This window comes from Zonotrichia albicollis, chromosome 16 (genome assembly GCF_047830755.1).
Source record: "Zonotrichia albicollis isolate bZonAlb1 chromosome 16, bZonAlb1.hap1, whole genome shotgun sequence".
NCBI classification, from domain to species: domain Eukaryota; kingdom Metazoa; phylum Chordata; class Aves; order Passeriformes; family Passerellidae; genus Zonotrichia; species Zonotrichia albicollis.
Window position 1 is genome coordinate 13,477,002 of NC_133834.1, and position 23,187 is coordinate 13,500,188.

Below are 23,187 nucleotides of genomic sequence, written 5' to 3' on the forward strand. Positions count from 1 at the left end.
GACAGCTCCTCAGTTTGCCACTCACTCCACTGACCCAGAATAAGGAAAAGACAGCTTGGAGCATCAGGGAGTAAAAGCAGGATCAAAACCCAGCATGGCCATTCTGAATTGCAGGTTTCCTCACTAAAGCCAGGCAGTCTGTGAGGAAGGCAGGTCCCAGAGGGGATCTCATACCTACCTGCCCAAGGGCATGCTGGAGCAAGGTGGGATGGCCAACAAAGCGAACGTTATCAATCTTCAATTCAAACTTTTTGCCACACATATCTGACTTGGTAGCCAAAATTGTTGCCAGGATGACATCTGAAAACCTTGAAGAGCAGAAACAGAAGTTATTACAGTTTTCAAAGAGCACACCCCCAAAATAGTTCTCCAAATACAGATATATTTAGCTCCAAAGTTTTTAAGGCGTTGTAAATTGTGACTAGATTGCTGTACCCGGAGTACCACCAATTATGTAAAATTAAGGACCCCTAAATTACATCCCTCAGATCATCACAATTATAAAACAGGAAGCGTTCACAACAAAGACTGCAGGGTCATGCTCATTTAATTACATGCTCAGCAAAATACATTGAAAAGATTAGATGCAGTTTGCTTAAATATAAAAAGAGCTGGAGTTAGCCATTGCCTGGATTTAGCTGCAGGTTAATGAACTTACTAAGCAATTACATATTGACACAGCCTGTCACTCAAGCACAACAGAGATCTTTAAGCCACCCAGTATGGCAGAGGGGAAGGCAAGAAAGAGCTGATTCAATTAAAAAGAAACACAGCCAATGGTTGTCCTTCCTTTCCCAAAGCTCAGCATTCCAAGCTCCTCATTTAACAGATCTCCACCTGTGCTCAGCAGACCACTGGCACCTTCCAAGAGCTGCCTGGCCTCACCTGGGCTTTCTCATTTGATAAATCACATTCATGACAGGCCAGGCCCTTCCCAATGCCCAGCCCTGGGGTCACTGAATTGCTCTGGACTGCTGAGGGCAAGGCAGCAGCTCTGGGACAGGAGGGCAAGAACCCACAAGGGGTCAAAACCAGCTAAAAATCCTGTGTGACAAGGGAGGAATTCCACAACTGCTCTCTCTGATGGCCTCACAGCATTGGTGTGGTCTCTACCAACGCTTGTTTTCCTCAAGGTGTCCCCTGGGACAGTGAAGCCCAAACCCACAGGGAAGAGGATTCAGCTGCTAGAGTAAACTTGTTGCTCTAAAACAGGAGCAGTGCAAGGCTTGTTATTAACAAGTTCTCTCCTCATCTGTTTTACAGAAGCTCCTACTTGACCAAATGAATTTCAGACCACTTTCTGATGAGAGCTGGTTTTTAAGAATGAAAATGTTTATTGCACTTTGTGTATTTACACCCAGGGATGTGTGCCCCTGCCAGACCATCCCCCTAGAGCAGGCAGGTAGCCCAGATAACCCAGTATCACTCAGAGAGGAGGGCAGGCATGGGTGTGTGCTGTGCTCACCTTATCTCGTGGCCACAAGTGAACCCTCCATGCCCAGAGAAGAAAATTAATGTAGCTTAGTCCTGCTTCCCTCTGAGTCATGCAGCACTACAGAAATTAAGACAAATGCACTCAAGGATACAGGGGGAATTCCTTTTATTTACAAATACTGGAGATGAAGGACCACAAAGGTCCAAACTGAAAAAGCCCCTGGTGCTTGTGCAAACAGGTCACTCTGACCACAGCACTCGGCTTATGTTTGGTTTATGGAAGGAGCAGCTGTGCACAAACTTCCAAATCCCTGGCTGCTCTGCTCCCAACTCCAAGCTAAGGGCAAGCAGAGACTAGCCAGAGACTCCTGGGGCCACTGAGCCCATGCTCCTCAGCCACTGGGCTGCACAACCTGGGAATCTGGGAGCAAAGGGCAAAGTGCTGGAACGGGACCTGGACTGACAGTCCCTGGAGATCCCATTCAAAATAGGGAAAAAGTCACCATGGCAGCAGTGAGCTGCTTCTCCTCCTCTTTTTGCCCTGCTCAGCAGCTCGTTAATAGGCTCATCATGGAGCCAGGAAGATGGGAACAGCAGTGGATCCAAAAGGAGCATATGTTTGGGGGGTGAAGGGAGAAGGAGGGCAAACTGGAAAATGTCGGCTTCCTGCTAAGAAATGAGTTACCCTTCCCTCCTCCAGCCTTGGCAAAGGATACCTGGGAGCTGATAAACTGATCATTCTGGTAACTTCCACAAGGAATTACACCAGCAGGTCCTTTAACAGATAAATGTGGTGCTGAAGGTGGGAATTCAGCAGTTTCCCAGGGGAGCTCTTGACACCAACAGCCCTGTATGCCCTCCCTCACATGTGGCTCTTTGGGGAGGAAGAGATTAAAAGGTTGATTTTGGAAAGTCCTCAGGATCTTCTCACTAGCAGGGTCTTCTGTATCTGGCAGAGTACTGAATTGCAGCCAGAGGAGATGCTCAGGGACAGAATCCTGACACAGGTGCACCTCCTATCACCACAGGCTCTCCCAAGAGTCACCTGCACTCCAGCCCCATTCTCCTCCTCTGACAGCCTGGATTTATAGTTTTGCTGTCTGGGCTTTTTTAACCCCCAGTGCTCTACATAATTTTGACATTTCTTAGGCCTCAGGACAATAGGGAAATCGAGGAACAGCAGATGTGTTATTCCCATTACTTCAATTAGTCACCTCATCTTAGAAAATGACACTTTAAATATTTCAACACACATTTTCCCATCTTTCGGGTATGTTAGGATGACCTAAAAACACTGACTTCTCAGAGCCCAAGAGTTTGTTAGAAGCAGATCATGTTTTGCAGTTGGGCAGTAACCCTTCTCCTTTTATGAGATTAGTCTGAGCATTGTGAATTCCAGGGGGAAGCAAACCTCTTCTGTACTAAGGAATTCAGCAGGCAGAAAGAATATACAATAAACAAAAGCTTTGATTTCTCCAAAATATTCTACCACTCCTCTCCAGAGCGCAACATAGCAACAGCACATTGAAAAGAAAGGGGGGAGATTCAAACATGAATTCATTTTTTACCCCAAGAATGGATCATAACTTTTTATATGCCACAGGAAATCAAAGCAAGGCTTTTATTAAGAATTTTTCTTTGAAGTAGTTCAGAACAGGATCTGAGTATGTAGGTGAGGTTTATGTTAAGCAGGGACTAGAGATGCTTTTTTTCTCCCTTCTGGGGCCCTGAGTTAAGCACTTTTCCCTCTCTGTGTGTAACCATCCCATTGAGTGGGGCACCAAGAGCAAGCAACCAGCACAGCTGTTCAAACCTGGATCCCCTGAAGAGCTCTCCATCATTACCCTGGGATTAAACAGATTACTCACTGAGCTGCACTTCCAAGCCACTTCTCCTCAGAAAACAATTTGATTCAGGGCTCCTTGTTGGAATAACTACAATGCCAAGGTTATACTTGCTGCATTCCCAGAGCCTCCCAGCTTTTCCCAATTGACAGAGGGGACAGAGCCACACCCATTCTGGATTCCCTACAGGAAGCACAGAAATGTTAGTAGGACCTTGGTAATTATCCTGGCACAAACCTTTAGCAATACATTTCCTACAGACACTGTGATTTAGCATATGATTTTCTCATCATTCAATGTAAAACAGAAACCAGAAACAAAAGCACAATTAAAAGGATGGTGAGAAAAGAAAGCCATTCTAGACAAAGGTGATTGTTTAGAATGTTTGGTCTTACCCTGAAACCAATTGCTCATCAGTTAGAGGACATTGGTCTCTGAAATGGGAACATGGCCATAAACACAAAACAAAACACAACAAAAGAAAATAAACGAGGCAAGTACACAAAATACAAAAGAGAAAAAAAAGAGATAATATTAAAAACAAGGATGAACTATTAAGGGTTAAATTCCTGCAAAAGGAAATATAACTGTTGAGGAGAGTCTGAAGTTAATGGAAGGTGAATTCCAGGGACACATTGCAGGCTGTTTGACAACATGGAGAAAACAGGCTGAGGTAATTTAGTCCTTGCACTAGCAGTGGCTGCTGCCATGTGTTTTCCTGCAGTACACAGCATTCATGGAGCTGATTTCCAGGACACTTTTTAATTCATGCTTACCTTAAGAGAAACAGCAGAGGTTGCAGCCTGATTTAGAGCAGATTCTAAACCTCAGTTTCTTTCCTAGACTATTGCCATCACTTCCACCAAAGAAGCTCCCATGCAGCCCCAAACAACCCCCAGCTCTTCCCAGCTGGTTCTGGTGCTTCCATAGCCACAAGACTTAGGAAAAGAGGATGCCAAGTGTTTGTTGTTGCAGGATTCTGTGAAGGGCACACACAGGCACCACTGCTGCTACAGGGATGCACACAGCGGGCACAAGGCTGGCCAGACTCACAGCACACTGAAAAATCCTTCCCTGCCCCTCTCTGTGCCCCCGGCAATAAGCACAGCTTAGGAAAAGGAGATTGAAAAAGCTTTCAAGGCAAAGAATCCCAAACCCTTCTTTACAACAGGTGAACAGAGCAGCACTGAGTTAGCACCTGTACTCACTTTTACATCAGAAACACCTGTTTCCATTTTAACATCCAACTGCCACTTTTCCCCCCAATTAAGATTAAAAAGGACTTGTTTCATAAAACAACTTCCTAAATGTACTGAAAAATTAATCTGATAAAAGCTTTCTACTAACCCACAGGAGAAAGGGGAGGCAAACTGAAAACCTCCAACAATTACTTAATACAAAACACAGATTTCTGCCAGTGATGATGAAAAGAGAACCTAGAGAGCCCAAATGACAAACTACACAATGGGGTGACATTACAGGAAGGGTGTCTCAAGGAATGGGTGCATGAATGGAAAAGCACAGGCTTACAGAAAGGAAGCCTTTCAGAACAAATACAAGGAACAACGCTGGAGTCCAGTGCAAGAGGGACAGAGGAAACAAATGTTATCACAGGAGAACTACTGTTTGTTAGAAAGGGACATTCAAACCCTTGTTTGTCAGGAACTTAGGGGTTTTTATAACAGAAGCATTTGCTAAATTTGCTAAAACTCCTTCAGTTAGTCAGCTCTGCTAATAAAAATGCAAAGTCTGCTGTAACATATGTTACTATATGTGCCTCCTCATTAGAATATTTGCTTGCTGGCTATACCACCTTCAGAAAAACTACAAAAAAAACTATTTCAAACCAATTTAACATAGCATTATTTTATGGCTTTAAAGGAGTAATTGCCTCATCTTTTTTCAGGGGAAAGAAAGAAGACTGGCAGGCATCTCCATAAACATTGGGAGGGGGTGTATTCCTGGTAAAACACTCAGAAACTGAAGGATGTTTTTGAAAAGTGCAAATGATGAAAGGCTGAGAAGAAGCCAACAGAGACACTTGACAAGCAATTTGTTTTGACAGTGACAGCCTTCTGAATACCTTTTTGTTGCATGGCCACCATCAACACACCTCAAACACTTTTGCTGCTCAACTTGCTTTCAGCAGGAAATAAAATATGTACTCTGAAGACCCAAACACAGCCCCATTGAGCAGAAATGAATACAAGCAAACACACCCCAGGAACCTGGGGAAGGATTATCATGAATAAGCTGCCATTGTCTATAAAAAAAAAATTCAAAAAGCATAACAATGACCAGGAAATTGAGCCTGGAGGCTAAAAGAAATCCAATTATCTGTACAAATATGCTACATGGAAATGGAGTTAAGGCACCTAAACTGATCTGATTTTGTCCCTCCTGAGAGCATTGAGAAAGGTCAGTTCCAAAGTAATTGATCTGGGTTCCAATAGCTATGGGGAAAAAGCAACAGTAAATCTTACCTAGGACACAATTGGTACTAGATTACTAATAAATTAAAGACAGGCATCCAATATAAAAAAGGATGACTCCAAGCCTCTTAGGAACTATTGCAGCTACAAGAGAAATCTGAAATAACCTTTGTACTGAGCATGCAGTGGGAAAAGCCCAATCCTACAACATTATCAAACTTGCCATACACCACCAACTCAACCTAGAGTCTGCCCACTCCACAGTGGGCACCAAAACCACCCATGGGAGCTCCTGACATGCAGGGATTGAAAACAACCTTCTTCCAACTCTTCCTCAATGAAGTCTTCCAAAAATAATACAAAACCACTTCATAAATTACTTTTATTGTGGACAATTTCAGAGAGAAAATCATCAGAAAACAGAGTGGACTTCATGCTGATGAACTCTCTCCATGTGCACCGAGTGTCCAGGAAGGGAGCTCTGCACTGCAGAAGGATCTTACAGGGATGCAGCTGCCACTGAAGGAATGGCTCTCCCAAAACCAGTTGCTCCATTCCTGGTCTCTATAACCTGATCCTCAATGAAAACACACACACTGAAGCAAGAAATTCCTAATGTTGGTGAGGAAAAAAATCAATTATGATATTGGTTCTATGGCATATGAAGGTTAAACTCCTTTCCTTTCCCAGCTCACAAAGCAGGTGCATTCTCTCTCTCCAGGGATCTGCACTTTTCTGCCTCCACTCTCCCCTTGGAATCTCTTCTATCCCAAGGCACCACCCTCTGTTACTCCTAAAATTGCCTGATACCAATCAAAGTTGGAGCAATCCATTGCACAATTTTGAAGATGCCTTTTTGTATTCTGCTGGAAGAAGCATCTGTGTACTTAAAACCTGCATATTTTTTCCACCTCATCAGTCAGTGAAAAACACAAACTTTGCCAACAAAGCTCCTCTTGTCTAATTTAAATTACCAGCACTCAGTATATAAAGAGCATGAGCATGTTCTTCTGCTATCAGGTACCACTGAAGAGGACACATTTAACTGCCACATCAGCTGTGTGGGATGCAGGGGACTCAACAGTGATGATTACACTGCTGCTGGGAAAAAGCTTTCAGTAATCAAACTGGAAACAAACACAATTTTGAAAGGGATTTTGAATTTCAGAGAGCAGATGCCCTGCCATATAAGCAGAACCAGCAGTGTGGAAATAAACTTTCAGAGGAACAGAAATGCTGCTGCTCTTCTATTTCCCTTTTCATATGCATGGGAGATACAGACAGATCTGAAAAAAATCTTTTACTAGTAACAAACACCTGACCAGGAGATTAAGCATGAACTGTCATGCCCAGTGTTCTGGACATCACTACAATGAAACAATCTAAATGTTTGTTTAGTGTAGGTTACATGCCAGCACATTCAATTTAAAAATCTGCTTCAGGAAACACCAGCAGTTTTCTCACCTGACCATCATCTGAAATGATAAAAGCTTTTCCTACATCACTGCAGTAACCACACATTGTCTCACACCAACTCAGCAACACACAATAAACACAGCCACACATCAAGGGCTCTGCCCAACCTGCCAAAACAGCAGAGGCAACAAGAATCAGTGTCAGACAGGAGTTGGTATCATTCCAACACCTTCTTAATCCACCTAGGGAACTTGTAGAGCCAGGGGTTTGAACACTGAGCTCTCCTGCTGCCCACAGCCCAGCCTGAAAAGCCAGTCACCAGTTCCCCAACACACACATGGTTTGCTCCCCCTGCAGCTGTGCCCTGGCCATGTTGCACTCACTGCACACACAACCAGAGGTTGTGTTTGAAGGTTTCAAAGGCATCAGAATGGCAGGAGATACAAATAACTCAAGCAAAATGTGTTTTCATAAGATCCCAGACCTGGAAAATGAAATTAACTGATGATGTTTACAGTCATGTGGGTGATTTTAATTTCAGCTAAACCATTCTCTGCCATAAAGTTAACAACAATCTTACATTTACAAAGTGATGATTACTTCTTTAGTACCCTTATAAAAGAGAAGAGCGGCAAATACCTCTTTTCTATTAATATTGGAGATTAAAATACATATCAGAAAAAAGATCTGCAAGTGAACTGTGGGCCAACAGACAAAAAACCTTTTTCTCTCCCCAGATTTCTCTCATATTTAGTAGTGATAAATTTAGAATTATGCAGCAGATTTCAAATGTTCAGCAAAACCAATTAGAGGGTCCATCCATAAATACACACACACTGAACACCACGCTGCCTATTTTCAGTGCATTTGTTACCCTCTGATTTCCTGTACTTAAAAAACGCCTTTCAAGTGTCAGTTTCCTTTTGAGCCACTGTGTCACTCCACTGACACAACAGCAGCTCTGTCTGGAGAAACAAAATTAGTTATTCATTAGTGCACAGCAATTCCAATAGAACATTACATGAGCCAGGGAAGAAGTTGAGGCAACTGAAAAATATATCCAGTTAGGAGTAGGCAGGTAAAGAAAAGTCGGATTTTGCCAGAGGATTAATACTCCTAGTTTTGAAAGGGCAATATTGCCTTTCTAACAAGCAAGAATAGCTGATCTTGCCCAGGAAACAACAGATTCAGCAGCATTCCCTGCTGAGACAGTCCTCTTTCCTAAGCACTAAGGGGCTCATAACTTGATATTAAAGCGTTTTTTGCCAGGTTGTCTTCTACAGAGTCCAAGAGAATGGGCCTAGGAACTAGGAGGCAAGAGAGCAGGAGGCTGTCTCTCCTCCATTCCAACCTCTCAGGCAGAAGAAATGTTTTCCCTCCTACCTGGAGTCCCCATCTTGGTCTTCTGTGGTGTCACCAGAGCCATTCACAGCATATCGACTCCTTGGTTTGTCTGAAGCAAAGAATAAAGATAAATTTACACAGGAAAAATCTTAATGTGTGTGTGTATGTATGTCTTTCTATTCTCACTCAAAAGAACATTAAAAAAAAGGGAAAAATTTTATCATTCAGGGGATGAAGAGGAGAAAGTGAAACATACACAGAAACTGACACAGGTAACAGCTTGTAGTGCAAGAGGGGAAAGTAAAAGTCTGACCAATGCAATTTCCCTCCTTATTGCTCAGGTTTTGGGACAATTACAATGCTCCCAAAGTCATAGGAAGGGAAATCCTTTATCAACAAAAAGCAGGAGGGGGGTGGCAGGCTAACAGTCAGCAAAAAAAAAAAAAAAAATACTTTTCATATTTCACCTATAAAAGTGGAAAGGGAATTAAGAGATGAATCTCTCGTCATAAACTGACTGACAACCTAAGCAGAGGAGCTAAACTTCTCCTGACACCCAGCCACTAGCACACAACCCAAATCACACAGCTCCATCACCCCACAGCACCTTTAGGCCCTGCTCTGATACTGGTCCCAGTCCAGCCACAGGCACTGTCCCAAATCACGTGCCTCAGAGTAAGAGGTGCAAGCAGTGCTGGCACCTGAATAATTCCATGCTCCTCTTTTCCAGGAGAAATTAAACCTCCTCCAGCACATGACCACAGACTAAAATTTTTTAATTCCTATCCATTATTGATTAAAGCTTGTAGTGTTTACTGAATCACTTCTTTCAAATCAGCGCCTTCCTCTCATCCTGCCTCCTCCTTCCCCTGCAGCTCCCAAACCCCACGGGATTCACCTGCCCCAGGTGGACAGTGACACCTGGCACTAATGTGGTTCTGTTGATGGATGAGAGGGTCCCAGGGCACCTGGGGGGAGTGAGGGCACTGCAGGGCAAGGGCTGAGAAGTGCAGAGTCCCATGGGGAGCTGTGAGGGGTGCCAGGTCCTCATGGACAGGGGGATCGAGGGGAGCCAGGTACCCACAGAGAGTGTGAGTGGGGTATGACAGATACACACAGGCAGTGTGAGAGGTGTGTCTGGGAGGGATGACAGGTACCCACAGAGAGTGAGGGGGGTATGACAGGTGCACACAGAGAGTGTGAGGGGTGTCTGGGTGGGATGACACATACATACAGACAGTGTGAGGGGTGCGGAGTGCCAGGTGAAGGGTGCCAGGCCCCCATGGACAATGTGAAGGATGTGACGGGCCCCCACGGGCGGTGTGAGGGGTCCGTGCGGGGTACCGGCCCCCCAGGGGAGGATGCGAGGCCCCGGCAGAGGCTGCTGCGGGCGGGGACAGCCGCAGCTCCCGGCGGCGGCACTTACTGTCCTGCGCGGCGGGGTGCTCGGCGCCGCGCTGGAACGGGAAGCGGAACAGCAGCTTGTTGCCGCGGCTGCCCGAGCTCACCAGGATCACGCTGATGGGACTGGTGCTCTCGCCCATGCCGGCTCGGCCTTCCCGCAGGAAGGGCCCGGCCGCTGCGCCTTCCGCTTCCGCCGGCACACGGTGCGGCCGCCGCTACGGGCGCCGGCGGGACAGCGCGGCAGGGGCGGCTGTGCCCGGGGGCGGCTGCGCCTGGGGGCGGCTCTGCCTGGGGGCGGCTGTGCCCGGGGCTGGCTCTGCGCGGGCCCTGCGCCCCACGGCCCGTGCCCAGTGCAGCCCAATGCCCCCAGTTCTGACCAGCATTTCATGGCCCCACAGTTCGTTCCCAGTACAGCCCAGTGCCCCCAATTCAGACCAGCACCTCACACACAGCCCTGTTCCTGTTCCCAGTATAGCCCTGTGCTCCCAGTTCTGTCCAGCATCTCATGGCCCCACAGCTCATTCCCAGTGCTCCCAGTTCATACCAGCACCTCTGTGCGTTCATACCCACAGCCACATCCCCAGTTATGACCAGCACGTTGCACATAGCCCCATCCCCAGTATAGCCCAGTGCCTCCTGTTCAGACCACCAATTCACACACAGCCCTGTTCCCAGTACAGCCCAGTGCCCCTAGTTCTGACCATCACCTGATGCTTACTTTCTCTCAATCACCCCAGCGTCCCATGGACACTATTCCCTGTTCCACACATTCCCAGTTTGTTCCAGTGCTTCACATGCCTGCAGCCAGCACCTCCCAGCTCAGCCCAGTGGCCCCAGCATGGCCCAGCACCCCCAGTTCAGCCCCGCACCCAGACAGCACATGGTGGCCCTGGCCCTGGATCCCTCCACAAGGGCTGCTGGATCCTGGACCACCCAATGCTGCCATTTGGCCACTTTGGGTCATTTTTGGGCTTTCAGATGGTTCAGTGAACTCCAGAACTTTCCTGAGAGCTGGAAACAAAGAGCACTGAGGGCTCATCATCTCCCCTACATCCAGACCCACCCAGGTTATCATCCTCATGGAAAAGTGGAACTTCCCAGGGCACTGGTGGAATCACAACCCCTGGAAGTCCTCAAAAAACATGTGGATGTGGCACTTTGGGATCTGGTTTAGTGGTGGGCTTGACAGTGCTAGTTTAACCTAACACCTTGTAGTGTGTGTGTGAATAGGGATTTTTCAAAGTGCACTCAGTCTGCTATGACTCTTCTCATGACTCTTTCCCTCTTTTTTTTTCTACATCAGCAATTTTCTAGTAGCAACAGGGAAGAAAAGAAGAGCTCTATAAAACAGTATTAAATAAGGAGGCTCATTGGTAATTAGAGTGGGAATGGAAATAAAGGAACACTGGGTAAAACCTGCTGCAATGCCTCTTTGGGACATTTGAAACAGTTTTTTGAAATAACATTTCTGCCTTTCTGAAGCTAATTACACATGTGCTGCACACTGAGCAGAAGGGTAAATTAATTGTGAGAACAAAGGGAATTTGTTGTGGGTTGAAATGAGGCCATGGATGCTTTTTTCCTAATGGGAGAGGAACTGATGACCTCTCCTGGGTCTGCCATGGACAAAAGATGGTATGCAGGATCTGAATGTGGCCTGGGTGCCACTGAGGGTGGATTTGCATGTGGAGAATCCCTCTGTCCTCCCTTCCAGTCCCTCTCCATTCTTCCACCATCTGGCAGTAGATTGCTTCCATCAGAGCTGCCAAATCCAGCATGCCAATATTGCAGATGAAGATTGCAGAGGGCTTTTCCAACCCTAATGATTCTGTGACACCAGGGTGCCTGCAGGGGGGCAGCTGTGGAAGTCACACCTGTGGGCTCCCCATGCTCATGGAAAGGCTGCCTTGGGCTTGTTGCTCATGTTCACAGCTCTGATACACCCTGCCTCATGGTTCCTGTGCTTTCACTCCTGCCTCTGCATTAGGAAGGGTGACATTACTCCCCTGGCAGCAGTCTTGGTGCCTTCATATTTTTTTTTGTGTGTGTTTAAGCAAGATCAGAAGTTATCAGCAATTATATTTGAGGATGCCCTGGGGTTTTATGCAAATTCTTCTGTATTTCATTGCATTACTTAGATGCTTGGACACTCTGAGCTATCCTCACTCTGGGTTGTGCTCTGCAGTCCCCCCAGGGACACAGGACAGAGGTGGGTGGCTGAAGATGAGCAGCCCCAGCAGGGTATAATCTGCAGGGCCATTCTGCACAAGGCCAGTGATAACAATTGAGCAAGAGAAGGCAATGCTGAGGGGAGAGAGTTGTCCTGGGGTGATTAAAGACCAGTCGTGTTATCACAGCAGAGCACTCCTTGTACACCAGCACTGGGCTGTCATCTTAAAATTTCACTGTGCCTCCTTCAAAATATAATTTCACTTTCTCAAATAATAAATTATAGGCCTATCTGTCATTCCCAGCTCTTGGACATTTAATTGTAGTTAGCCTTGTCGTTTAAAGCAATGATTGCAAGTTCTTCAAGCTGTGATAGGAGTAAAGAGTAGAGTAAGAGTAAAGCCAGAGTAAAGCCAGGATTTAGACTCCACTTTCCAGACTTTCAAAATGTAATATGCCTCAAATATTTCAGAGTTAGAGCAGATATATGTCCCCTCCTTATCCACAGCATTCTCCTTGAGGGGAAGGCAATTCCTGTGGATAATACAGGCCCGTGGGGAAAGTTATCCCTGATCTCACAGTGATGCCATTCAATTGGATTTACAATCAGGGCTGTTGAAAATTAGAATCCCACTTTTACAATTAGCTAACAGGTCTGTTGCTTGCTTCTGCTGTTTAAAATGAGAAATTCTGGTAGCCGGCTTTTGGAACAGATTTTGGATTAAAAAGGACCTACAATAATTTTGTTTTTTTAAAAATCCCCTTCGGTGATTTTCTGACAAAGATTCATGACCGGCCCAAAGGTTGACATTCTGCAGTGGAGCTGTGGATCATCACGAGAAGCATCAGCAAGAGAGGAAGGCAGATTTGGTGGGGTTTCTCCATGAGGGAATCCCATGAGGTTTCCCCGTGTTCCCAGAAGAAATGTCTTCTCTACTGGCCCTGTGGCAGAGGAACAGCAGCAATCATGTCCAGCTCTTTGCACTCCTGAGGTCAGGATCCCTGTGTCTCACCACCCCATGGTAGCTGGAGCACTGGAATGAGGAATTTGGCTGAGAGGTCCATGCAAAGCCAGGTCATTTTCCATGTCACGTTGTGTTGAGGAGCAGAACTTCTCCCACCAGGCTTGCTCCCACAGCAATCCCCAGCACAGCCCTGATCCTGAGTGAGCAATGAGCTCCTTCTAGCAAACCACTGTCACATTTTGGCTGCTCTGGCATTTGAGTAACTCTCTGAAAAATAATTCAAATTCCATAATGATTTCAGTGATGATGAATCCTCCTGTGCAGACATCACTCTGTGTGCACACAAACCTTAATCCTGCAGTCACAGAGAAGCAATGCCCAGGTTACACAGAACAGAATAGGAAGGAATCCTCATGGTCTGTGCCTTATCCCTGTGTTTATCTGGGTCACAGCTTGGTTGAGTAACCCCTGATTAAAAGCACTCTCACTGAGGAGAGCTTGGAGCACTGCCATGAACACGACACATAAGAGGCAGCACTTTGGGGAGGAGACAAAAACATTATGCAAATGGATATTTCACAACAGCATCTGTATTTTCAAAGTAAATTTTCTATGGGAAAACTGCAGGTTTTGGAAATGTGTGTAGCCAGGGATGATGAATACAACCTCTCTTGGTACTGCCATCCATTTAAGTTGTATAAACTTAAATGCCATGTTTCCCTTGCTTTGGCTCTGCCAGTGGCACTTTGAACTGGAGACTGCTCTGCTCTGCACCTGTGTAGCCAGAGTGAGCTCGGGGTGTTCAGGGGATGTGTATGGCACTGTCAAAGGGAAGGTATACAAAGAGCCCTCTGATAATATTCCCTGTGGTAAAACAATTGTCCTCCTTGTGTCTCAGATGAGTCTGCTTTCATATCCCCTCTTAAAGTGAGTGAATAACCCAGCCCATGGTCAGGACTGAGGAGGAGCTGTGGCAGTGAGCACAATCTGAAATTAAATCCCAGAGGAGTTGTTGGCCTCCATGGAGGGGATGATAATTCAAGATTCCCAAACCCAGCCAGGCTTGCAGACTCAGAGGCCCCAAGTGCTTTGTGCCTGCCTTTTGGGAAAGCCCAAGGTTTATTCTAATTTCTGTGACAGATGGCATGCAGAGAAGCTTAGATTAGAGCCCAGTGCAGAGTACAAGGGGTGGATCAGAGTCCTTCTGCAAGTGCCACTTGCCCAGCAAAGTGGGGACACCAGAGGATACAGAAGTTGCTGTCTGACCCCATCCCCGGTTCTGACCCTACCGCTGGTTCATTCCCACCTGAGCCCAGGATGCAGTGGCAGAGGCACAGCCCAGGAAAATGGTGTCTGTAGAGTATGGACCAACTCCTGCAGGCTATGGAGTCTATCCAGAGAGGAGAGACCTCTGCCCATGTGACAGCACAGAAGAGATCCCTGCCATACACACACACACACACACAGGGGTGCCACCTCAAACCCTGCACCTTTCCAGCAGCACAGCACAGCTCCCTGTGGCTCCTGAGGGGCTCCAGGGCACACTCCTGTGTGACACCTGTGCTCTGGTACAGGTATCCATAGGCTGGGCATGCCCCAGCCCATGCACCACCCAGGGATCAGTATCCCTAGGAGTGTTTTCCCTTTGGCATGGCTGGGAACACCCTCTGTGGCAGGGGGTAGTGCTGCTGTCAAATGCAGACACATCTCTGCCTGAGACACACCAACCTTCTCCACAGCAGGGTGCAGGGCTGCTTGGGCAGAGAGCATTATCTGACCCCTGTGGCTGCACCAGGCAGCGCTCTTTGCACAGCTGCCAGCTCTCAGTGGTGTCTGATGTCTGAGGCTGCTGTCATTTATCAGCGTGGCAAAGAGATTTACCTCTGCTTTATGTGCTGGCAGGATATTTACCCCCAGCGGTTCTGCAGCAACCATCTCCAGTAGGGTATTTCTTTGACACTTTGCCCACTTATCTGTGATTACAGACCTGTGCTGGCCTTTGTTTTGCTTGTTTGGTCCTTCACCCAGCCAGGACCTGTGCCCTGATGGTACCAGCCATCTGCTGTGGGACCAGCAGCTCTTGTGCATGTCCAGCACACAGCACAACACAGCCAGCACTAACTGGAGTGCTGAGGGCTGTTTTACAGTGCATGGCACTGTCACCCTGATTTTTTAAGATTTTTCTAAGCTTTCTGATGTTTACATTCTTGTATGTAACAAACTTTCTCACACACTTTATATAAATAACTTACTGTTTTGCATTCTTTTAAAGAAAAGAAGAAATTTGATAAACTGTTGTTTATCCAGTGTCATTGGAGAGGTGGCACTGTCACCCTCCAATCCACTGTCACTTTTAGAAATCTATAAATATTAGAGTCAAAAATTTAAAAACTCTCTTTTACCTTGAAAAGAGCAGCATGTCCACGTCATAGTATTCCATGTCCTATAGTGAGGGAACACCTAACAGTAAGATCACACCATTAGAAATCAAAGATGTGCAGTTTGAGGATTATAAAAAAAGAAATCTGATTGAGCTTTCTCACACACACACTTTTTCCCAGCACAATACTCAATTTCACAAACTCTCTATTCCTGTACCCAAAGTAATCCTTACTACCAGTGTTAGCACAGGCAGGAATTGTAAAGTGAGTCCCTAATTCTTGACAAGAGGCTGGCAAAGTCAAGTCCTGAAGCAAATGGCAAAATCTGCACTTACTCTTAAAATTCAGGATTTCATTTCTCCTCTGAGCTGCGCTGCAGATCTCCCAGCCTGTCCCTACCACTACCTACAAAGCATTTTATGTGAAATGTTACACATATGCTGGAAGTGGCTGGGTCAGCAAGGCCCAGAGTCTTGTGTTCACATCTGTGACCCAAGGGGGAAATGCAGATTTCTCTCCAGGCTCCTCAGTGTGCTGGAGCCCACACGCTCCTCAGCTTAGACATGTGTCCTAAAGCTTCATCAATGGAATTTTGCAGCATTATCTCTCTGCTCATGTATCAATACGTGTCCAGACAATTTCTTTGGACCACACAGCCTCTAGGTTAAGAAGCAAGAAGCTGATAAGGCCAGCAGGCAAGGAGGACAGCGTGCTGACCCTTGCCAGGGTAGCCATTCCTTCTCGGGAGATAAGTGTCCCCCAGTCCACAGTGGGCCTCTGGAGTGACCAATGAGTGTGCACAGCCACCAAGGCCCTCTCCCCCTTCCCCTTTATAACCAGGGCTGCCAGGGGGTGACTCCAAACCTGCTCTGAGCGGTCACTGCAAGGGGACAGAGCCAGCAGCTCCTGCACAATGACGCTGACCCAAGCCGAGAAAGCCGCCGTGGTCACCGTCTGGGCCAAGGTGGCCACCCAGGCTGATGCCATTGGGGCAGAGTCACTGGAGAGGTAAGGCTCCAGCAGGCCCCCAAACAGGGCTTTGCTGTTGGGATGCATCTCATGTAGAACCTGGGAGAGTGAGAGCACGCTGGGACCAGGGAGACTTGATGAAGAGTTGTGTTGTTTGATGTGTAATCTTCAGGAGTTATATCTGTGCTATTAAATGCTTCACAATCTAGCAGTAAACCATGATTTTTTAACAATTTAATAGGTTTATTTTTTCTTTATAGCCATACAGAAGAATTCATAGCCAGAAGCACTGGCGAGGAATTCAAAACCATTCATACTCGGTGTCCTAAACACCATTATCCCTGTTAGGGGATAAACTTGAAGTGGTTTATTGTACAAGTGATGCACTTTCTCTTGCAGTTTTTGTGCATTTAGAGAATAGCTGTCCACTAAATTCACTGGATGCTCAGTTTTCATTGTTCCAGTTGTTAGGTAACAAACTGTTAGGAAACAAGACAGCTGGACTCCCTGCTTGAAGCATGGCACAGTAATTTAAAGTCCATACCAATTAAGCAAGATGGCATAAAAGGCTCTTTGAATTATCAGACATTTTTATGTTATTCAAAGTGATTGAAATGCTCTTTACAGCTCAGTATAAAGTACTGTGATCCTCCTTTCAGGATTCTGAGTACCATTTGTATAAATTCTTGTTTTGTCATTTTTGTTTGAAGGTCCTGGAAACTTCATTATAATATAATACAGGAAGTTTGGTGACAAGCTGCGGCTTTTATTTATTAAAACAAAACCAAACAAAACCAAACACATAACTGCATTAATTTTTTAATAATTTTTAACACTTAATTCTTCTCTAGTACATACAGATAAACCTGCTGTCTCATCTGCATGTGCTGCAGAAGGTTCACACTGCACTTGTTCTGAGGTTTTACCACCTCTTACCATTTTTCTGCTGACCTTCTTCTCACGTTCTCCTCCAGGCTTTTCTTCAGCTACCCCCCGACAAAAACCTACTTCCCTCACTTTGATCTGAGCCAGGGCTCAGCTCAGCTCCGTGGCCACGGCTCCAAGGTGATGAGTGCCATTGGGGAGGCCGTGAAGAACATCGATGACATCCGCAAGGCTTTGGCCAAGCTCAGCGAGCTGCACGCTTACATCCTCAGGGTGGACCCCGTGAACTTCAAGGTGAGTGAGCACAGAGACTTTCAGGGGTGGAAAGGTGGTCCTGCCATGACAAAGATGGTCCTGCCATCACAAAATTACAGACCACAGGTCACGTGGGCTAAGGGCATCTTGATCCCTGACTGTGCTGGTTTCTCATACAATTTTTAACCTGAGACTGAGTATTTTAATGGAAGTTCTGGCCTAGTGCAGGGAAAGAACTCCTGAGGGAGCTCCTGTGGTTTGGTTTGTGTTAGACAGACTCAAATCTCTGCTGGTTTTGCTGTAATTCATGAATCTGCTTCACACATCAAGCTACATCACCTGTCTTGAGCAAAGTTTTGATAAATTATAAGCAGTCCCACTTTGTTGCACTTGAGGAAGGAAAGGACACATGGGAGAGGGAGGGGGATCAAGCAGTGCCTTTTGCCCTATAAAAAAGAAAACTGTGCTTCTTCACTCCCATCTCAGGCAGCAGCACTGCCTGGTTGGGACATGTAGCTGTCATCCCTGAGCACACTGGGCCCAAGGTCCATTGCTGACCCCTACACTGATACCTGGCACTCACTGTGATGGATTTCATGCTGCTTTCCCTTACAGCTGCTTTCCCACTGTATCCTGTGCTCCGTGGCTGCCCACTACCCCAGTGACTTCACCCCAGAAGTTCATGCTGCGTGGGACAAGTTCCTGTCCAGTATTTCCTCTGTTCTGACGGAGAAGTACAGATAAATCACCTCAAGAGAGGGTGAGGGAGGCCCATCCACAGCCCAGCCCTGCTGCCAGGCTTTGGGATATCATCCCTTCCTGGGCAGCTCTTTAAATCCCTGCTGCAGGGGCTCAGTCATCTGCAAAACCCAATAAACAATTCAAATGTGAGCTGTGGTCTCTGTGCTTTCTTCTCAGTATGTTGTGCCCACACCTGACTGTTTAGGCAGGGGTGTTCTGAAATGTCTACAAAATATGGAGGGGGAAATATTAAACTTTATAAACTCCTGTACTAATTCATATACTAATGAACTCATACTAATTCATGTGCCAGTTCAGTGGGGATAACAAAAAATTCAGTGGGAGCAACATAGCATTGAGCAGAAGCCCAGGACAGGCTGGAGGGACTTTAAATCCCTGCTGCAGGGGCTCAGTCATATGCAAAACCCAATAAACAATTCAAATGTGAGCTATGGTCTCTGTGCTTTCTTCTCAGTATATTGTGCCCACACCTGACTGTTTAGGCAGGGGTGTTCTGAAATGTCTACAAAATATGGAGAGGGAATATTAAACTTTATAAACTCTTGTACTAATTCATATACTAATGAACATTCATTAGGTGCCAGTTCAGTGGGGATAACATAATATATAACAAACATAACATAACATAACATAACATAACATAACATAACATAAACATTCAGTGGGAGCAACACAGCATTGAGCAGAAGCTCAGAATGGGCTGAAGCCCTGTGACTGCAGCTGCTCACCAAGGTATATCCACCACAGTCTGTCTCCAGACAGACCAGCAAAGTCTTTTACCCTGTTAGGACCTATCCAAAACCCATTCCAGCCTGTTGGAACCAAACCTGCATTGCAGTGCAGGGCATTGTCCTCTCATTGTGCCTCTCTCCATAGGGTAGGGGTGTGGTATCTGATGTGTTTCTTCTGTGGGATAACCCCACTGAGCAGCCACTGCGCCCCACTGCCCACTCACCTCAATGGGAGGAGGTGAAGAGCAAGGGAAGGTAAAAGCAATAAAAATTGGGGGTCAATATCAAATAAACACACAGAAATAATTGTTTAGTAAGTGAAGACTAGGTGGAAGCACAGGAAATAAAACAAAACAGGGGATGCAAAGGCACTCACCACATCCCATAGGCAAGCTGATGTTCAGCCAGTTCATGAGCAAAAACTGTAAATAACCCCCCTAAAACTCCCTCAGACCCCTTCTTTTCCCTTTGATTGCTGAGCATGGTGTTATATGGTATAAAATAACTCTTTGATTAGTTGGGCCTATCTGCCTGGCTGTGTCCTCTCCCAGCACCTCAAAATCTATTCCCGGGGTGGGGGCAGAGTGAGAAGCAGGGACAGTCTCGATGCTGTGCAAATGCTGCTCACACAAAATCTGGAACATCAGCCTTTTACTGGGGCAGTTTGGCCAGAAACCTGAAGCACAGGACCATGTCAGCTCCTGCCTCGGAGACTTGTGGCATGAAACAGTGGGTGCAAAGCCTTCAGCCTGCTCTGATGGCCACCCTGAGCCAGCACTGCACGTGGCAGTCCTCATCTCATCCATGGGATTTAGGGACTGTGTTTGGACAAGGGGGAGAAATGTGATGTTGTCACTATAGGACATGAAAGAACACAAGCTCACCACCGTTCTCAAGGTGAAGGAAAAAAGGGAAGTTTATTTTCTGACTCCAATATTTATAGTTCTACAAAAGTGACAGTGGATTGGAGGGTGACAGTGCCACCTCTCCAATGACACTGGACAAACCAACAATCCATCAACTCTCTCCTCTTCCATAAAGGAATGCAAAACAATGAGTTATTTACAGAAAGTGTGTGAGAAAGTTCACTACAAGAATGTCAACATCAGAAGGCTTAGAAAATCTTAAAAAACCAGGGTGACATGATGTGGAAGCTCTCAGGCCATCAAATGGCTCCAAACATCTAAATGTCACCACAGCAGCTTTTAAAGCATTCTGCATCCATGGGTGTCAGGTAACCTGGAGGTTTAAATCCATGACTTATGTGCTAAGTCAGCATTTGGTGTGTCCCTTACCCCATGTTTGCGCCAACTCCTTCCTGCAGAGGCTGACAGAAGGGCCTGAGAGTCAGAGGAAATGGCCTCAGGTTGTGCCAGGAGAGGCTTAGGTTGGATATCAAGAAAATTTTCTCCACTGAAAGCCTTGTCAGACACTGGCACAGGCTGTCCAGGGCAGTAGTGGAGTCCCTGTCCCTGGAGGGATTTAGCAGATGTGTAGATGTGGCTCCTGGGGACCTGCTTTAGTGCTGGCCTTGGCAGTGCTGGGGGAATGGTTGGGCTCGAGGATCCTAGACACCTTTTCCAACATGAATAATTTGATTATTCTAACATTCTGTTACTGTATGATCAGACACCCTGGGGCCTGAGGGATTTCCCAGCATTTATGGGGAGAGGCAGGAGCACATGTTGGGGTGGGAAGAAGGGAACGAGTCCAAGACTGACAAGCACCACAAGATGGACTTTAGGAAGACTGTGAACCCAAAGAGAAGGCTGTTCCCTGCCTGGAATTCTCTGGGAAGGCCTGTCCATGGCCCCTACTCAGAGATCATGGGGCTCTTGGGGCAGAGAGGGGCTGCATGTGCCAAAGTCTGGAGGGGACATGGGACACTTGTGGGACGTACCTCAACACCCTCAGAGCCAAGGAGGACCCCGGCCCATCCGTGGAGAATGATGGACCACAATAACAGGTTTGGGGACATGCCATTCAGGGTGGACAAGGCTGTGGCACCCCTGGGACATGCCTGGGGCTGCTGCTGTCCAAGAGGTGACCTGGTGAGGTGCTGCCCCCTGCCCCATTGTGGTGTTGGGCTGGTGCAGAGGGGCAGGACAGGCCGCTGGGGCCCCCAGGGGCCTCCTTAGGGCAGGGCCCCCCATGAGGCATCTGGGGCCCCCCAGGCAGTGCTGCAGCCGCTCCCAGGCCCGGCCATCCCCCCGCCCCTCAGTGTGATAAGATAAGGCTGGGTGGAGGTGCTAGCAGCTATAAAAGGCGTCCCTGCAGTACTGCTGCCACCAATCCCTGGCCACTCCTGCAGCCGCCACCATGCTGACCGCCGAGGACAAGAAGCTGATCCAGCAGATATGGGGCAAGCTGGGCGGCGCCGAGGAGGAGATCGGAGCCGAGGCCCTGACAAGGTACAGACTTGGGGACCCCATGGGACAGGGGACAAGAGGGTGGGAGCCGCACGGAGGGGCTGGCACGGTGGGTCCAGCTGCGGTCAGCACCACTGACTGTCCCACTCTGCCAGGATGTTCTACTCCTACCCCCCAACCAAGACCTACTTCCCCCACTTCGACCTGTCCCCGGGCTCTGACCAGATCCGTGGCCATGGCAAGAAGGTGGTGGCTGCCCTGAGCACTGCCATCAAGAACATAGACAACCTCAGCCAGGCTCTGTCTGAGCTCAGCAACCTGCACGCCTACAACCTGCGTGTGGACCCCGTCAACTTCAAGGCATGCAGGGGGAATGGGAAATGGGGAACGGGGAATGGGGAACGGGGAACAGGGAATGGGGAATGGGGACAGGGATCAGAATGGGGGGACAGGGAGCAGGGGATGGGGAATGGGGACTGAGGGATCGGGATGGGAGCCGGGGGATGGAAGACAGGGGATGCAGGAGGGTGGACAGCAGGGGATGGGGTACCGGGGGGTGTGGGACTGGGACCGGGATGGGGACATTGGTGCTAAGCCCCGTTTTTCCTTGCAGTTCCTGTCGCAGTGCTTGCAGGTGGCGCTGGCTACCCGCCTGGGTAAGGACTACAGCCCCGAGGTGCACTCTGCCGTCGACAAGTTCATGTCGGCCGTGGCCAGCGTGCTGGCTGAGAAGTACAGATAAGCTGTCAGCCGTGCCTGTGTACCATCAATAAAAAAAAAGATTCTTTTGCTGCAGCAACGCCTCCGTTTGTGCCGGGGCCGGGGGCTGGGCTGGGCTGGGCTGGAGTGTTCCTGATGGAGGGAGGGGGCTGCAGGGGTGGTGGATGAGGTACAGGAAGGGCAGCACCAGCCCTGGGCTCCCTGGGTGTCCCCAGGGCCCTGCTGGCTTCCAACCCTCCCTAGCATGGAATGGAGCTGATGGCAGCACCCAGGGAATGGAGCTGTGCCTGCAATCCTCCAGGGAGAAGAGCAAAGCCTGCACCAGGACTAATATGATCCTTGCATTCCCCTGAAGGATTCCTGGGGGTGATGGGGGTGTAGGGTAAATCCTGCCTGTCTCCATCTATCAAGATGGCTTTTTAAGGCTTTATTAGGAGTGCTGCAGGAGCTAAGTGCTTGCATGAGCTCCAGAAGCAATCTGAGAATTCATGGAGTGAAAAAAGTCCACCGCAGACCATTAAGCACAAAGAGTGTTCTGGGACTCAAGCTCCTGAACCACAAATCCCAGTCAAGTGCCAGGGAAGAACCTCCACACCTGCCCCAGGTGTCTGCTCGTCCCGTGGGACCTGGGCAGGGTAGGAATGGGATGGACAAAGCTGCAGTCCAGTACAGGAACACTGGTTTCAGGATTTTGGAGCCTGAATTTTAAGAGAATCAGTGATCACAGGTGGAGGGCTCCGAGATACTAAATTAGCCATGGGTTTGTTCTGTGCTGTGACACCAGAGGGAGGAGATGAGATCCTGCAGGAGAGAGGTGCCTGAGTGTCCAGGTGTGGGCAGGTGGGGGCATGCAGGGACCCTGCCTGCTCACAAACAGGCCTGGCAGTGCCTGAACGCAGCAGCACCTGCAGGTGAACCCACAGCACTCCAAACACATCCCAGTCCACATCCCAGTGGGCTCATGTGCATTTGCACCCGTTTGTTTTTGTGCCACCGGTCTGAAGGGCTCTGCTGCCTTGGCAGCTCTCCCCACGCACACACATGCAGCAGACACTGCCCTGCTGCTGCTGCTGCTGTTTCCCAGAAAAGCAGCCCCCCCCAGCCCTC

General features: G+C 47.8%; 3 protein-coding genes across 7 annotated transcripts in view; 2 read left to right on the forward strand and 1 right to left on the reverse strand.

The window, feature by feature from the left end:
• Positions 1-10,107, reverse strand: part of NPRL3 (NPR3 like, GATOR1 complex subunit) — a 42,208-nt gene extending 32,101 nt beyond the window's left edge. Inside the window, exons 1-4 of one of the 5 annotated variants that reach the window (XM_074552655.1) lie at positions 9,897-10,107; positions 8,510-8,579; positions 3,674-3,712; positions 179-308 (exon numbers count right to left, since the gene is read on the reverse strand). In XM_074552655.1, the coding sequence (XP_074408756.1) occupies positions 179-308; positions 3,674-3,712; positions 8,510-8,579; positions 9,897-10,014 (357 nt within the window). In that variant the 5' untranslated portion in view covers positions 10,015-10,107. Of the gene's footprint in view, positions 1-178; positions 309-3,302; positions 3,590-3,673; positions 3,713-8,509; positions 8,580-9,896 lie in introns of those variants that run through there. The other 4 variants (XM_074552658.1, XM_074552656.1, XM_074552657.1 and 1 more) reach the window with 4 other exon arrangements.
• Positions 10,108-16,185: 6,078 nt separating this feature from the next.
• Positions 16,186-18,366, forward strand: LOC102062790 (hemoglobin subunit pi). The gene is made up of 3 exons (XM_005492096.4): positions 16,186-16,397; positions 17,333-17,537; positions 18,114-18,366. The coding sequence occupies exons 1-3, from the start codon at positions 16,303-16,305 to the stop codon at positions 18,240-18,242; spliced, it is 429 nt and encodes a 142-aa protein (XP_005492153.1). The 5' UTR covers positions 16,186-16,302; the 3' UTR covers positions 18,243-18,366.
• Positions 18,367-21,242: 2,876 nt separating this feature from the next.
• Positions 21,243-22,155, forward strand: LOC102062611 (hemoglobin subunit alpha-D). The gene is made up of 3 exons (XM_005492095.3): positions 21,243-21,402; positions 21,516-21,720; positions 21,974-22,155. The coding sequence occupies exons 1-3, from the start codon at positions 21,311-21,313 to the stop codon at positions 22,100-22,102; spliced, it is 426 nt and encodes a 141-aa protein (XP_005492152.1). The 5' UTR covers positions 21,243-21,310; the 3' UTR covers positions 22,103-22,155.
• The last annotated feature ends 1,032 nt before the right edge of the window (positions 22,156-23,187 follow it).

What these genes read in the sequence shown, in the direction of transcription:
- LOC102062611 (XM_005492095.3), top strand. Translation starts at nt 21,311, where the DNA reads ATGCTGACCGCCGAGGACAAGAAGCTGATCCAGCAGATATGGGGCAAG. An exon ending in GGAGCCGAGGCCCTGACAAG is followed by an intron (nt 21,403 to 21,515) that starts GTACAGACTTGG and finishes CCACTCTGCCAG; the next exon opens with GATGTTCTACTCCTACCCCC. An exon ending in TGGACCCCGTCAACTTCAAG is followed by an intron (nt 21,721 to 21,973) that starts GCATGCAGGGGG and finishes TTTTCCTTGCAG; the next exon opens with TTCCTGTCGCAGTGCTTGCA.
- LOC102062790 (XM_005492096.4), top strand. Translation starts at nt 16,303, where the DNA reads ATGACGCTGACCCAAGCCGAGAAAGCCGCCGTGGTCACCGTCTGGGCC. An exon ending in GGGGCAGAGTCACTGGAGAG is followed by an intron (nt 16,398 to 17,332) that starts GTAAGGCTCCAG and finishes GTTCTCCTCCAG; the next exon opens with GCTTTTCTTCAGCTACCCCC. An exon ending in TGGACCCCGTGAACTTCAAG is followed by an intron (nt 17,538 to 18,113) that starts GTGAGTGAGCAC and finishes TTTCCCTTACAG; the next exon opens with CTGCTTTCCCACTGTATCCT.